The sequence below is a fragment of the Lampetra fluviatilis genome, chromosome 20, assembly GCF_964198595.1.
Source record: "Lampetra fluviatilis chromosome 20, kcLamFluv1.1, whole genome shotgun sequence".
Lineage (NCBI taxonomy): Eukaryota > Metazoa > Chordata > Hyperoartia > Petromyzontiformes > Petromyzontidae > Lampetra > Lampetra fluviatilis.
In genome coordinates this window covers 4,380,679-4,396,334 of record NC_136294.1, presented here as the reverse complement: position 1 = coordinate 4,396,334, position 15,656 = coordinate 4,380,679, and the positions used below count along the sequence as shown (strand labels likewise).

Genomic DNA, 15,656 nt, shown 5'->3' with positions numbered 1-15,656 from the left:
CTTTCCCGAAAGAACAAAATAATATGAGTTAAAGTAATGTTGTCCGTAAAGTAATATTGGGTTGGAGGTGTGGGGGGGGGCAAACCCCTCCCTCCGCCCCCCCACCTTTCGTGACCCATCCAGCAGTGAAGATGCCCCCATCACATTCACGCACTCGAGGGCAGCTATCCGCATATGCAGAAGAGAGAGAGAAAAAAAACCCGATTCAATAAACAAGTGAAGCAAACCCGCTGCCAGACTTTGTGCCAACATTTGAAACATTCGAAGCCTTCTTCTTCTTCTTTGGCTTCGTCTCCATTTCATTATTTATTTCATGAAGCATTTTATTATTTATTTCATTATTTATTGCTATCCAATGCCTGGGGGTGGAAATTCGAAATAAAAAGTGTACTTCGTTGTCCATCGCCAGAGCAGCTCTTTAAATATGGAGAGGGGGGAGGGAGGGGGATGGGGGGGGGGGAAGACTCTAAGAAGCGATGCAGATCATCAACATCATCCGCACCAGCAGGAGCACAGACCACATCTGCTCAAGTTACGCACTCACACAAGACACACACACACACACAGCCCACGTGGACGCACGTACACACACGCACGCATCGCATACTGAAGCTCATGACATTTGACCGGAACCACGCTTGAACCGAGCAAGCGGTGATGGGTAACCAGCACCACCACCACGACCCGCTGAACTTTGCGGTGCTTCTCATCGTGACGATCATCGCCACTGTGCCGGCCCCTTGCTGCTGCCAAACAGAGGGACAAGCCGTCGCCGCCGCCGCCACCGCCGCCACGCCGTCCGCGAACTCGCCCGACGCGGAACGACGCTGCGTCTACTCGTTCGCGGTGGCCAGCGCCCCGGACGTGCGCTGCGCAGCGGCTCCCGACTCGGCTGAGCTCGCGGGCATCCTCAGGCGCCTATCCCGTCTGGAGTCGGCGGTGATCGGCCGTGTCCGTCCCGACGACCACGATGGGAGCCACGGAGAGAGGGACGGGGAGAGAGATAGGGAGAGGGAGGACAGGGAGAGAGACAGGGAGGACAGGGAGAGAGACAGGCATAGGGACGCCAGGGGAGAACGGCGAGAGTTCCAGAGGGAAAGTTTGCAGAACGACAGGGACAGGATGCAGAGGGACAGGGACGTGATGCAGAACCAGATGGAACGCATGCAGAGGGACAGTGAGAGCTTGCAGAAGGACAGGGACCGGCTGCATGCGGACAAGCTGCAGCTGGCGAGGGAGAACGCCGAGCTGGAGAAGAGGGTGGTGGTGCTGACTGCAGAAGCGGCGCTGCTGAGAGCCAAGTCCAATCTCAGACGCGGCCCTGACACCCACGTGACTACAGGTGAGGGGCTGCACGCTCCCTCGCGGCTCCTCCACCCTCACGCGCCTCCAGGTGAGGGACTCCACGCTCCCTCGCTATGAACCTGGCTGACCCGGGTTCGATTCCCGCTCACGGCCAACACCAGTGACGATTATCTGAATCGGTCCTGGGAGGACTAGGTCGACTCAGCTTGAAATGAGTACCTGGTGCGGTGTGGAAACATCGCCGCTGGGGAGACAAAGGCGGTCGGGCGTGGTGCTGGCCACCCACCCCCTCGTGTACCGTTCCGGCCTTCATAGGTGCTCGCTAACAGCACTTGCCCCGACAGTCTGTTAAGGCTATACGGGGGATCTTTGTCTTTGCCTTTTGCGTGTGAGTGTTCTGCATTAGACTTGTAGACCTCGATCTCGGGATGGCGCTGCGCCACCAATCAACCTCCGAGGTCTCGTTAATGTTTTCGGATTGTTATGTTTTAAAAAGGATGCCGTCGACAATATTTGTGCCAAATGTCAGATCACTTGGCCCTTCTAAAGCATTATTAGAATGTATGAGTACAGGACTTTATAGCCCTTCTAGAACTGTATTTGAATTTGCAGCGCGAGTATAATGCACTCGAATTGTAAATGTTGTGGGGTTTACTCTCCAACACACCGGTGTACTGAACTAGTAACGAATTGCCACGTTTTGTTTACGTAACAACCCTTACTAATTGGCTGCGTCGGGTGGTGGCGGGTTTAATGACACATTCATATGTACGCGATCTAACCCAAGAAAAAAGAAAGTCATTACGGATAATACGCGACTCATTCTAAAAAAAAAAGCAAATTGACTTGGGATAGAGATCATCGCTTGACGTGATGATGGCAGGTGGACGAGATCGATTGTGGAATTGCAACCATGGTCAGAAAGTTACAGCAACAAACAGTGCAAAAAAAACCCCGATATGAGTGCAAAGTATAGGAAAGGTAAGTAAATCACTAAAAATAAATAAACAAAAATGTAACATTTTTTTGTTTGTTTTGCAGGTAAAGCCCATCGACCTATTAGTTCTTTTCCAGAAGCGACCTGGTCATCAATACTAGCTTAACGACGTGGATAATTATCACGTGGGAGTGTATCGCAGACAAATCATCTAAACGCGTGATTGAACACGGAGACTTTCGCGACCAAACAATATGATGCATGACCGAGTTTTGGATCGGACCGCCGTGTGGATAAAACGCTGCGTTGTACAACCCTCCTCCACCCGGCACAGACAGTTCATAAAGTTGCCACATGGTGAACGAACGTGTCTCACCGTCCTGCTTCAGCACCACCGGTGTGCTGGAGAGTAACGTAAACAATCGTTAAATGTTGTGACCGATGGCTGATGATGATTATTATTATATACTAGCCGATAGCCCGTCCAAGGACTGGTGTATTGCAGCAAATATGAAACTTGCAAGCGAAAAGCAGACGGCGACGTGATATTCATTGCATCAATTCGTGTGTAATTTGTAAGGCCGCGGTGACACAGACCTATTTAATTTTAAGGTTATAATCCCTTGTTCATCATGACGTCTTTTTTACTTTGATGTCTCAACAGCGTTACGGAGATCGCGTGACGTGAGGGTTCTGCCTTTGTAGGGAGGGTTGTCAGTTGACGCTGAGGAGGGGGGAGGAGGCGCCTCCCCCCCTATGTGGAGTGACGTCACCCGCTCATGATTATTAATGAGGGGGCTGCTCAACGTGGAGTGACGTCACGCGCGGGACACACACACACATTCTTGGCTCATTATATTAGTAATATATACTTGAAACTTCTCGTGAAATAAGAGACTCCAAGTCTCAGCGCATTTTCACCTGGTCAACAGACGTCACAACTGGTCCATTGTGACGTATCTCCGCACGTACGGTGAGTCGGGGAGTCACGGTAATTTGGGGCGCCACGGTGGCTATGAGACGTCATATTTTTTACTTGCAAATGAGGTTCCAATGGTGTAAATGCTTACCGCGAGCTCTCATACTCTGATGGTGCATTGTCTTTGAGTTGTGCGCCTTTTGGCGTCATCTGGTCCCAACCCATGTGAGACTAGGCTCTAAGGAAAGCTGTCTCGGGTGTGGACCAATCAACTTCAAGGACAGTGCACATTATCAGAGTTATGTTCTTTTGTTTGTATTATGACTGCAGGTATTGCGGTCTATGCAAACAGGACTCCTTGTAAAAAGGTGTCAGTTTTGTTGCCAGATAGAAGGTGTAAAAAAGACAATTATCATATTTTTTACTGGCAAATGAGGTTCCAATGGTATGAGACGTTAACTACATCGCCTGGTCTGCAGGAGATTGTGGCCTCGATCCTGACCCTGACGCCTGCTGTATATTTGGAGTTTGCGTGTCTCTTAGCCCCGTGGTCCGTGGATTTTTGCCCGGGTACTCCGGGTTTTCCCTCCACATTTCGAATCAACATCACGCGTTTAGAGTATTTGGCTGCCATAAATGTCCACGTGACGAGCCACTTCGTTGAGTTTTCATTTGTGACCAGGTCGCTTCTGAAAAACAACTATATAGCTCAGTGGGGCCTTTACCTGGTAAAAATTAAAAGTTTAGTTTTTAGTTTAATTTTAATCTAATTAACTTCGGCTGCTCGCGTCCTTATCGACTTTGTGCAGCTTTTGGCCACGCGTCCTCTTATGCCTAGGAAATAATAATGATAATAAAAAACAATTATAAGGCACACGTGTGTGCTGTACTGCTGATGCTGCTAAAGATGATGATTATGTTGCTGTTGATGATTCTGCTGATGGGAGATACTGCTACTTATGCTGATACCATTGCTACTAACCGCCAGGGATGATGATGATGATGATGCTATTGATGATGATGGTGCTGATGATCATGGCGCCGTGGTTTATGCGTCTGTTTCCGCTGCCCTTGAGGCTGCTGATGATGCTGATGATGTCGATGATGTTGATGATGTTGATGATGCTGATGATGCTGATGATGCTGATGATGTCAATGATGTCAATGATGTTGATGATGTTGATGATGTTGATGATGCTGATGATGCTGATGATGTCAATGATGTTGATGATGCTGATGATGCTGATGATGCTGATGATGCTGATGATGTTGATGATGTTGATGATGTCATTGATGTTGATGATGTTGATGATGCTGATGATATCAATGATGTTGATGATGCTGATGATGCTGATGATGTTGATGATGTTGATGATGTCAATGATGTTGATGATGCTGATGATGCTGATGATGCTGACGATGTCAATGATGCTGATGATGCCAACACCACTGCAACTGCTGCTGTCGTTGCTCAGATTGATTCCGCTGCCTCTGCTGCTGTTGATGACGATGACAATGCTACTTTTACTGCTGCTCATGCTGCTGCTGCTGCTGCTGCAAAAACACTTGGCAGGATCCTTCTGAAAAAAAAAAGAATCAGGAGAATGAGTGAGGCTTTCTTGGGTAAACAAGCGAGGTAATATCGATGATGGAGTCAGGGCCGCCAAATGGAGGAGCGGGTCCCGGGGCAAAAAATCACTGTGTGTGCCTGCCGACGCCTTCAAACTAATGCGGCAGTATTACCTCCGACACGTGACATCGAAACGCGCCCGCCTCCTCCCCCCCCCCCCCCAAAAGCGCGGGGCCCTGGGCGATCGCCCCGATTGGCTGTACCCTCGGGACGCCTCTGGATGCAGACGCAATTGAATCTCTCGGAGGCTGAACAATCCTAACACCCCGATCATCCCATCCCCGCCCACCCGTGTAGTGCTGCAGAGGATGGGTTACGAGGAGGCGCGTGCGGGCCACTTGAAGGTGCAGCCGTTTGCAGCCCATGCCACTGGAGCCAGCGAGCCCTGGGTCTGGGCTGTGGAGCCCACGGCGGTGCCCGATTTCATTCAGCAGGGCGCCCAGGACCGGCAGAGCGGCCAGATGGAGAACTCGGGTTAGCGACGCTCGTTTACATTTGCAAAAAAATGTTCCTCGCGGCGTTCGGTGATGTTGGACGTAGTGACACTGAGTGTGTGCCCTCCAGTCGTCTGGGTGATAAGTGGGCTAAATGTGGCCCAATTCCTGGCCGGGTGGCTCAAAAAACATAAAGTTTGAAATAAATCAACCTAAGCCCATATTGTATCAATCACTCCCTACTGCGAACCTCTTCCTGGGTAAAAACGCGTTTTTAAAAACTAACTTCACGACTACTAAATATGTATTTAAGTAACATATTAATCGATCATTCGGATAACGCGAGAATGGTTGAAAAACCTCACCTCTGTTACCACGTGTGCCACTGGGCTATGGGTGAGGCTTAGTGACGTCATAGGCATAAAGGGGCCAAAATAAAGAAGCAGACAAAACTCCTCTTTCGCATATCTCTTGTCCATCCGCATAACCACGGCCTCCTGCATACCTGGCGAGGTAGTTAACATCTCCTAGCCACGGTGATAATGATGAGAGAGAGACACGCAAACTCCATATACAGCAGGCGTCAGGTTAGGGGTCAAACCCACAGCCTCCTGCATACCTGGCGAGGTAGTTAACGTCTCCTAGCCACCGTAATGATGATGAGAGAGAGAGAGACACGCAAACTCCAAATATACAGCAAGCGTCAGTGTCGGGGTCAAACCCACAGCCTCCTGCATACCTGGCGAGGTAGTTAACATCTCCTAGTCAACGTGATGATGATGAGACACCACAAACTCCATATACAGCAATCGTCAGTGTCGGGGTCAACCCCACGGCCTCCTGCATACCTGGCGAGGTAGTTAACATCTCCTAGCCACCGTGATAATGATGAGAGAGAGACACCACAAACTCCATATACAGCAAGCGTCAGTGTCGGGGTCAAACCCACAGCCTCCTGCATACCTGGCGAGGTAGTTAACATCTCCTAGCCACCGTGATAATGATGATGAGAGAGACACCACAAATTCCATATACAGCAAGCGTCAGTGTCGGGGTCAAACCCACGGACTCCTGCATACCTGGCAAGGTAGTTAACATCTCCTAGCCACCGTGAAGGGCATCCTCAAACCCGTGGGCAGCGGGGTCCTTCACGAAGCAGTGGATTGATTGACCTTGTCTGTGTGCCGCTGCCCCACGCTGAGCGGCAGGGTGCGGCGTGGTGGTCGGGGTGAGCGAGCCGGAGACGCGGCGCACCGCGGAGGGCCTCGACGGCAAGTACGGGGCGTGGATGCGCGACCCGAGGCCCGTGGAGCCGTTCAGGCCGGGGCTCGTGTGGGCCCTCTTCACGGTGGGCTCCAACGTGCGTCAGCTGTTCGAGTACGAGGACGACGAGGGCTTCCGCAAAGGTCAGTCACCCGGCAGGGGTCAAACAAGGGTGAGGTCGAAGAGAGTGATTTCTCGGAATCGGTGGGGTCGTGGACATTCCACGTTGCTTCGTTTGGGGGGGGTGAGTCTCTCCATAGGGAAACCACTGTTGACTTCCGCGACAAAGTGGTACTTATTGTATCGACCCTGGAGGGATGATGGGCTGAGTCAACCCCCCCCCTACACACACACACACAACGCGATCTGAACTCGCAACATTCCGAGTGAGGAGCCGCTCCCTCTACTGCTGAGCCAAGCCATCAGGCGCGTGGGTGGCACTGTGAATTTAATGTCGCTTGCGTTTTCGTCGCATTCGCCGATGTGTGAATTGTAACACTCGAAAGGCTTAAAAAAAAAAACCTGTTGCGCACCACGGGAAGCGGAATAGAGACAAGGATCTACTACTGGTAATGTACAAGCAAATTCAAGTGAAAGTGAACCTATTTCTGAAAGGATGCCCGGACGGGAGTCCCCAAGATGGACATATGAGACGCGGCTCTAGATGAGCAGCAGCAGCAGCAGGGAGAATCGCCGGGCAGCAAGGCCAGCAGGGAGAGAATGAATGACCTGATAGAGGCAGTGAAGACACACACGGGGGTGGGGTGGCCAGCACCACGCACGACCGCCTTTGTCTCCCCAGTGCTGATGTTTACACACCGCACTCAGCACTCATTTCAGTCCGTGTCGACCTAGGGGAGGCCCTGTATCGTTTATCAAATGTTCGCACGCTGCTGTTGTTGCCGTTGTTGGTCACGTGAGCGGGTGGCCGGGTTGGTAGTGCGGTGCGCTCGCCGCTACACCACCGTTGCCCCGTGTCGAGGATAAGCGCACGTGTTTCACTCTCTCGAGGGTTCAGGGTGATTGATGAGCGCGTTCACAACAGTCACCAGCTGTACGCATGCACAGGTTGCCCTTGGTGCCGGTAGAATAAAGCTTGCTGGGTGGCCACGGCCGTCTTTGTTTCACCACGCCTTTTGTGAATAATTGCCGGCTAACAAAACTTAACGCGGCCCGTAAACAATTGTGTTAACCCGGACTGAATTTGGCCACATCTGTTGTTGTTGTTGGGAATTTCATGGTTGTTGAGTACGACTGGGTCCAAAGGCGTTAAAACGCCAAGCGGCTAGCAACGGGCAGCACTATTGAGGGTGTAAGAGACGAGCGGATGCAGCTGTTGGAATGAAAGAGGTGGTTGTTGTTGTTGCTGTAAGAACTTGGGGGAAAAGTAGACGCTGGGAGGGATTTCCAAAGTGAGGGCAGAAGCAGCAAAGAAGAGTTGGTGTGACCTGCAGTGTGAGTGAGTGAGTTGGTGTGATCTGCAGTGTAGTGAGTGAGTGAGTTGGTGTGACCTGCAGTGTGAGTGAGTGAGTGAGTTGGTGTGACCTGCAGTGTGATGAGTGAGTGAGTTGGTGTGATCTGCAGTGTAGTGAGTGAGTGAGTTGGTGTGATCTGCAGTGTGATGAGTGAGTGAGTTGGTGTGACCTGCAGTGTAGTGAGTGAGTGAGTTGGTGTGATCTGCAGTGTGAGTGAGTGAGTTGGTGTGACCTGCAGTGTAGTGAGTGAGTGAGTTGGTGTGACCTGCAGTGTAGTGAGTGAGTGAGTTGGTGTGACCTGCAGTGTGATGAGTGAGTGAGTTGGTGTGACCTGCAGTGTAGTGAGTGAGTGAGTTGGTGTGACCTGCAGTGTGAGTGAGTGAGTGAGTTGGTGTGACCTGCAGTGTGATGAGTGAGTGAGTTGGTGTGATCTGCAGTGTAGTGAGTGAGTGAGTTGGTGTGATCTGCAGTGTGATGAGTGAGTGAGTTGGTGTGACCTGCAGTGTAGTGAGTGAGTGAGTTGGTGTGACCTGCAGTGTGAGTGAGTGAGTGAGTTGGTGTGACCTGCAGTGTGATGAGTGAGTGAGTTGGTGTGATCTGTAGTGTAGTGAGTGAGTGAGTTGGTGTGACCTGCAGTGTGGTGAGTGAGTGAGTTGGTGTGACCTGCAGTGTGATGAGTGAGTGAGTTGGTGTGACCTGTAGTGTGGTGAGTGAGTGAGTTGGTGTGACCTGCAGTGTGGTGAGTGAGTTGGTGTTACCTGCAGTGTGGTGAGTGAGTGAGTTGGTGTGACCTGCAGTGTGGTGAGTGAGTTGGTGTGACCTGCAGTGTGGTGAGTGAGTGAGTTGGTGTGACCTGCAGTGTGGTGAGCGAGTTGGTGTGACCTGCAGTGTGGTGAGTGAGTGAGTTGGTGTGACCTGCAGTGTGGTGAGTGAGTTGGTGTGACCTGCAGTGTGGTGAGTGAGTGAGTTGGTGTGACCTGCAGAGTGGTGAGTGAGTGAGTTGGTGTGACCTGCAGTGTGAGTGAGTGAGTGAGTTGGTGTGACCTGCAGTGTGGTGAGTGAGTGAGTTGGTGTGACCTGCAGTGTAGTGAGTGAGTGAGTGAGTTGGTGTGACCTGCAGTGTGAGTGAGTGAGTGAGTTGGTGTGACCTGCAGTGTGAGTGAGTGAGTTGGTGTGATCTGCAGTGTAGTGAGTGAGTGAGTTGGTGTGACCTGCAGTGTGGTGAGTGAGTTGGTGTGACCTGCAGTGTGGTGAGTGAGTGAGTTGGTGTGACCTGCAGTGTGGTGAGTGAGTGAGTTGGTGTGATCTGCAGTGTAGTGAGTGAGTGAGTTGGTGTGATCTGCAGTGTGATGAGTGAGTTGGTGTGACCTGCAGTGTGGTGAGTGAGTTGGTGTGACCTGCAGTGTGGTGAGTGAGTGAGTTGGTGTGACCTGCAGTGTGATGAGTGAGTGAGTTGGTGTGATCTGCAGTGTAGAGAGTGAGTGAGTTGGTGTGATCTGCAGTGTGGTGAGTGAGTTGGTGTTACCTGCAGTGTGGTGAGTGAGTGAGTTGGTGTGACCTGCAGTGTGGTGAGTGAGTGAGTTGGTGTGATCTGCAGTGTGGTGAGTGAGTTGGTGTGACCTGCAGTGTGGTGAGTGAGTGAGTTGGTGTGACCTGCAGTGTGGTGAGTGAGTTGGTGTTACCTGCAGTGTGGTGAGTGAGTGAGTTGGTGTGACCTGCAGTGTGGTGAGTGAGTGAGTTGGTGTGACCTGCAGTGTGGTGAGTGAGTGAGTTGGTGTGACCTGCAGTGTGGTGAGTGAGTGAGTTGGTGTGATCTGCAGTGTGGTGAGTGAGTGAGTTGGTGTGACCTGCAGTGTGGTGAGTGAGTGAGTTGGTGTGACCTGCAGTGTGGTGAGTGAGTGAGTTGGTGTGACCTGCAGTGTGGTGAGTGAGTTGGTGTGATCTGCAGTGTGGTGAGTGGGTTGGTGTGACCTGCAGTGTGGTGAGTGAGTGAGTTGGTGTGACCTGCAGTGTGGTGAGTGAGTGAGTTGGTGTGACCTGCAGTGTGGTGAGTGAGTGAGTTGGTGTGACCTGCAGTGTGGTGAGTGAGTGAGTGAGTTGGTGTGACCTGCAGTGTGGTGAGTGGGTGAGTGAGTTGGTGTGACCTGCAGTGTGGTGAGTGAGTGAGTGAGTTGGTGTGACCTGCAGTGTGGTGAGTGAGTGAGTTGGTGTGACTTGCAGTGTGGTGAGTGAGTGAGTGAGTTGGTGTGACCTGCAGTATGGTGAGTGAGTGAGTTGGTGTGACCTGCAGTGTGGTGAGTGAGTGAGTGAGTTGGTGTGACCTGCAGTGTGGTGGTTAAACGCCGTGTGGACGAGACGACACAGTTGTGATTTAAGTAATGCGCTAACCGGGCGTTTACTTTCTGCCCAGGTGTGTCTTGGTCGGGTGTTCGACCCTTGAACAGAATCATTTTCACCCGGCTTACCCAGAGCCATTTAAACCCGCAGGCTAATACGGCATTAGGGCCCTCATCTTCTGTAGGCCCTCCGTTCCGTTTTGAAGTAACAGCCGAGAGAGGGCGGTAGAACGTCATTGGGTTTTTTTGTCTTTTGTATGACGATGAAATCACTCGTGACTTACCCACAGTAAGCTAAATCTAAGAAAACAAACTGTTTGTTTGTTTCAAGAAATGAGTGTAGTGAGTGATATTTAGATTTTCAATATTTGGAAATGTCCCACTTGCCATTCACAGGGTTATTTTTGCCTCCGATTTCTCTTTACTCCATTGCTGAAACGTCATAGCATTCATTTCGCTTTCATCACTTTGGTGACCCAGTGCAGTAACTATTATAAATGAGGTTACTGTATATCCCCCGGTCTCTTGGGTTCCCAACCTAGTTAAACAAAACCAATTTGAGCTTGTCCCAGCAGACTAAACTAAAGCTGAACTTAAAAAAACAATTGTACCAGGTAATGCCCACTGACCTATACAGCTCTTTTTTAGAAGCGACCTGCCCACAAATGATATCTCAAAAAAGTGGCCTATCACGTGGCAATGTATAACAGCCAAATACTCTAAGCGCATATTTCTAAACGTGGAGTGAAAACCCGGAGAAGAAATCAACGCGACCACGGGAAGACACGCAAACTCTAAAACACAGCAGCAGGCGTCACGGTCGGGCTCGAACCAACGACCTTCCTGTATACCAGGCGAGGGAGTTAACATCTCGCATCCTCCTCCTCCCACTCCCGTGCAGGCTACCCGCGCAAGGTGTACGCTCTGCCTTACGCCGTAGCGAGCACGGGCGCCGTGGTGCTATCCAACTGCCTCTACTACCAGCGGAGGAACTCGCGCCGCCTGCTGCGCTACGACATGACCGCGGAGACGGTGCTGGCCGAACGCGACCTGGAAGGCGCCGGCTACCACGGCCACTACCCCTACTCGTGGGGCGGCTACACGGACATCGACCTCGCCGTGGACGAGGAGGGCCTCTGGGCCATCTACAGCACGGCGGCGGACCGCGGCGAGATCGTGCTGGCGAGCCTCGACCCGCAGTCGCTGAAGGTGACGAGGCGCTTCGAGGTGCGCGGCGTTCGCAAGAGCTCCGTGGCCAACGCGTTCGTGGCGTGCGGCCGCCTCTACACGCTGAGCAGCTACGCGCAGCGGCGCTCGGCGCTCAACCACGTGTTCGACACGCGCACGCGGTCGCTCGCCTCCATCGCCGTGCCGTTCACCAACCGCTACCAGTACCTGGCCATGCTGGCGTACAACCCGAGCGAGCGCCGCCTCTACGCCTGGGACAACTACAACATGGTCACGTACAACCTGACGTTCGCCTGACGTTCGCCCGTTGTCGTCGTATTTTTGCGGGCGCGTGCTAGGGTTGCCGCGATATGTATAGATGCAAAATAAAATAAAATAAATAATGCCATGATGTACGACACCCGTTCCAAAGACCGTCCTCGTTGTCGTGGAAGAGTAGGCCAAATACCACTCTGGCGAGGGAAGGGGGAGGCGCTACTGCTGGCGAGCAACTGGCAGCGCTGCGCCTGTGACGATGACCTAATCAATGTTGACGACGCAATGATGATTATCGCGATATCATCAGTGGGTCTTTTGCTGCTCGGTGTCACCAGCAGCAGAAGAGCCGTGACGCTCACAGCGGACGCACAACGTTTTTGATTCGTTCGGTCGCGACGTAGATCGATAATTGAATTAACGACGACGGTTATGACGTCATGTAATTGCCATTCCGTTAAAGGATCGCGAAGAAACAAAAAGTTATTTTGCAAAGCACCAAATTAATAGCTCAATATTAATTCACAACATGAAATACTGCGTTCGACGGTTCAGAGATTGTCGCGCAAAAGAAATCAAACGTTAAAAAAAAAATCACGATAATCACGATTTAGCCAACGTCATCCTTCAAAACGGACGACACGATTTTCGCGGACCTTGCATCGTACGGACACGTCGTAGAATCGCCATATCGCGGACAACCCTGGCCGACCCGCACGGAGACATGGCTCTTTGGGACAAATTCGCGTTTGTCGGCTACGTGGACGAGGCCTACGAGGCTCGCAAGGAATCGCGGGGTTCCTCGAGCCAGGTTGCCTCCTTGGGCGAGCTGCCAAATGGCTTTCATTTCGTAAACAGCTCTCTGTCATCTCAACTCCGTCGGCAATGTCTTCTGTTCCGCTTTCTTTGCGTTGTTACGCGCGTACGCGCGTTGAACTTCTTTCGCACCGCACGCAGCCGACCGTGCCAATCGGAGGTGCGGGGGAAGGAAACCAAACTAGACACAAAAATCAGTTCTAAGGAAATGAGTTTTCAATCGAGATGATTTAAAAGTGCACAGCTCCAAGTGGCTTCTTGATATCGGAATGAAGAGCGTTCCAGACGGCCGCAGAACCGCATCCGAAAGCGCGCGATGCAAGTGACCACATTCTTTGTTTGGTGGCCTGCCAAAAGCCGCTGCTGTGAGGATGACCTTCAGTTCACGTGATGCTTTATGCTACTCGACGAGACCCAGTAGCATCCACCTCATCTGATATTCTCGGATTGTATACGGTTGGCTAGGTACGGTGTGAAAGAAGTTCTACGTACAATCTCCACGAAAAAAAACCCCATTGTTTTTGCTCTGCAAGGCGTCTGTCCGGCGTGCTAGAGTAGGCCAAATACACCCGAAGGCTTTTGCGAGAGGCCCCATGAGTGGAGAGACCCTTCCCGCTAGCAGTGAGGGTGAGCGAGGCATTTCAGGGCTGCACCATGAATCTTTACAAGGCCCATTTAAGTCACAAGAAAGAGAAGGCGACCACAAAAAACCCCTCCTAAAAATCCTCAAACCCAATTTTGTCACGAAACCCAATTTTAGCCACGAAAATTGAGTTTGGCTCACCTGGCGCAAATCCAGCAGGGTAACGGGAAATGGACTGCGCCGCCGAGATGTGAATCTAGTTTCGTGGCCGCGTTGATGATCATCTACAGCGCAGGCAAAGACGTTTTCGGTGGCATCGGCAGTGGGAGTTGTCCAGTTCACGAGACTCACATCGAGCACCAACGTTGTTGGACCCAAAGCCAACATTTCTGCTCGCTCAGCTAAGTACAACTGCAGCCCTCGCCAATTCATCAATGGTCGTCAGTTTATTCAATTTGCTGTGTTTCCCCAGACGATTCGAGCACCGTACAAAGATATTATAATGTTAAGTGAATTTTCATGCATTTCAGATGGGGGTTTTTTTTTAGGTCAGGAGTTGCATTTAATGTTAATCTTCTTCTCAGAGACCGTTTCCCCAGATCGCTCTAACACTATTGCCACCGCTGCGCAATATATCACACAGCAATACCGCATTCTCTCGATTATAAGGGCCATCAGAGCAAACATCTTCGGTGGCTAGCGCGCTGCACTACGAACCCGGCGACCCCGAGTTCGATTCCCGCTCACGGCCAACACCAGTGAACCGGTCCTGGGCCTCCTCTAGGTCGACTCGGCCTCAAATGAGTACCTGGTACGATGTGTAAAAAACAATAAAAAAAAAACATTGCCACCAAGGAGACAAAGGCGGCCGGGCATGGCGCTGAACGCTCATAGGTGCTCGCAAACAGCACTTGCACCAACAGTCTGCAAAGGCTATATGGGGAGTCTTTGTCTGACCGAGCACATATTCGGGGTGCGTCTGACTGTGTGGAACGCCTTATAATCAGGAGAATGCGGTGATACGCTCCAAGTGTGATGTCGACATTTGCGTTATGCACGGTCGTGACTCAGCGGCGGTGCTAATTTAGTCAGACTGTGCTGTTTAAAAAAAAATTCTAGTCACGGCAACCTGACGTGGGATTTTAGTTGAGCCTTTAGTCGCTGGATTTCCATAACAGGTTTTTGGGTGAGATCGCGTAAATATATAAATGTGTCGTTAAACCTGCCACCACCCGACACAGCCAACTAGTAAGGGTTGTCACGTAAGCGGAACGTGGCTAATTCGTCACCAGTACAGCACGCCGGTGTGTTGGAGAGCCAAGCTGGAACATTTACAATATGAGTACGACGTTTCGCCAGTAATTGCAACTAGCTTCATCAGGCGACAGCCAGATTTGTGAAGTCTTATTGTTTCGTTCCTTACATAGAGGCGTTGATGTGTTGACCACGCGGATATGCTTTTGCACAATGTGGGCGGGGGGGAGAATATTTACGCGATCTAACCCAAAAACCTCTATTATGGATGATGTTGGTCGCGAAAGCCTCCGTGTTAAACTCGCTGGATCTCGTTTAGTCATTCACCTTGGCATCGTTGACTAAAACAGTCAATTAGGTGGGTCCACTGTTAGTTATGTAATGTTGTTGTGAGGGGCGTGGAATAGTGAACCCGGTAAAAGTTACTACTATAATCAGCCAAGAATGTCGGTTTGTGTGTAACGCGCGTGACGTCACTTCTAATGCCCCCCCCCTCCCCCCGTCATTAATATTCATGAGCGGGTGGATTTTTTAACTCATGCAGAACGTCGAGCGTAAATATATTTTTTCGCAAGTTCGCTTTAAGTTTGACGTTTCTTTATTGAAAGTGAATTTAATAAATAATTCTACGCAGCAACAAAATGGATTTGGTGTTTTTATTGAGTTCTTCAGCATTTGAGACAAAAGGTAAGTCTAATTTATAGTTCTATATTATGGTAAAATTAACATTGCTCGGTGATTTTCCAGATATTGTATCGACCGAAAGCAGAAGAGAATCAAGTATCAGAGCAGTGAATTTTGAACAAATTGAGGGTCAGTTATATACAGTGCTACAGTGACATGAAGTGAGGTGTTTTATGACTTTGTTTTGTGCAAGAATCATTGTCATTAATACAATGCTACAGCGAACTGCAGTGAAGTGTTTGATGACATACTTTCGTGCAAGATTCCCTGCCACTAAATTTACACAAGATACAATTATACTCTGGACAATTTTTTCGAAAATATTACAACTTCCATCCTAGGACGGACAAACAAGCTAGTCTATATATATATTTTTTTTTAAATACACGGTTACGCATCTCGCAGTGCCTTCTAACAATTATAACCCGTAAAAACAAAGTTTTTCACTATAAATCCTTTATATGCGTGGCGGCTAGAGTCATCTCGTCCTCTGGCTTGAGATGGCTGCCACCTATGGGTCAGATGATTGCATTGCACCATTAAGCAATTAGTAATTAAATATAATATTTTTGTCCTA

The 15,656-nt window shown here is 50.5% G+C and overlaps 1 protein-coding gene across 1 annotated transcript; it reads left to right on the top strand.

Moving 5' to 3' along the window:
• The first annotated feature begins 657 nt into the window (after positions 1–657).
• MYOC (myocilin) lies at positions 658–14,910 on the top strand. The gene is made up of 4 exons (XM_078865714.1): positions 658–1,342; positions 5,089–5,265; positions 6,434–6,631; positions 11,201–14,910. Exons 1-4 carry the CDS (start codon positions 658–660, stop codon positions 11,782–11,784), a joined length of 1,644 nt encoding a protein of 547 aa, XP_078721840.1. The 3' UTR covers positions 11,785–14,910.
• Positions 14,911–15,656: the final 746 nt, after the last annotated feature.

Bases quoted from the DNA above. Each gene is read 5' to 3' on its own strand.
- MYOC (XM_078865714.1), top strand. From the start codon at position 658: ATGGGTAACCAGCACCACCACCACGACCCGCTGAACTTTGCGGTGCTT. The intron at 5,266-6,433 runs GTTAGCGACGCT...GCTGAGCGGCAG, and splicing joins CGGCCAGATGGAGAACTCGG to GGTGCGGCGTGGTGGTCGGG. The intron at 6,632-11,200 runs GTCAGTCACCCG...ACTCCCGTGCAG, and splicing joins CGACGAGGGCTTCCGCAAAG to GCTACCCGCGCAAGGTGTAC.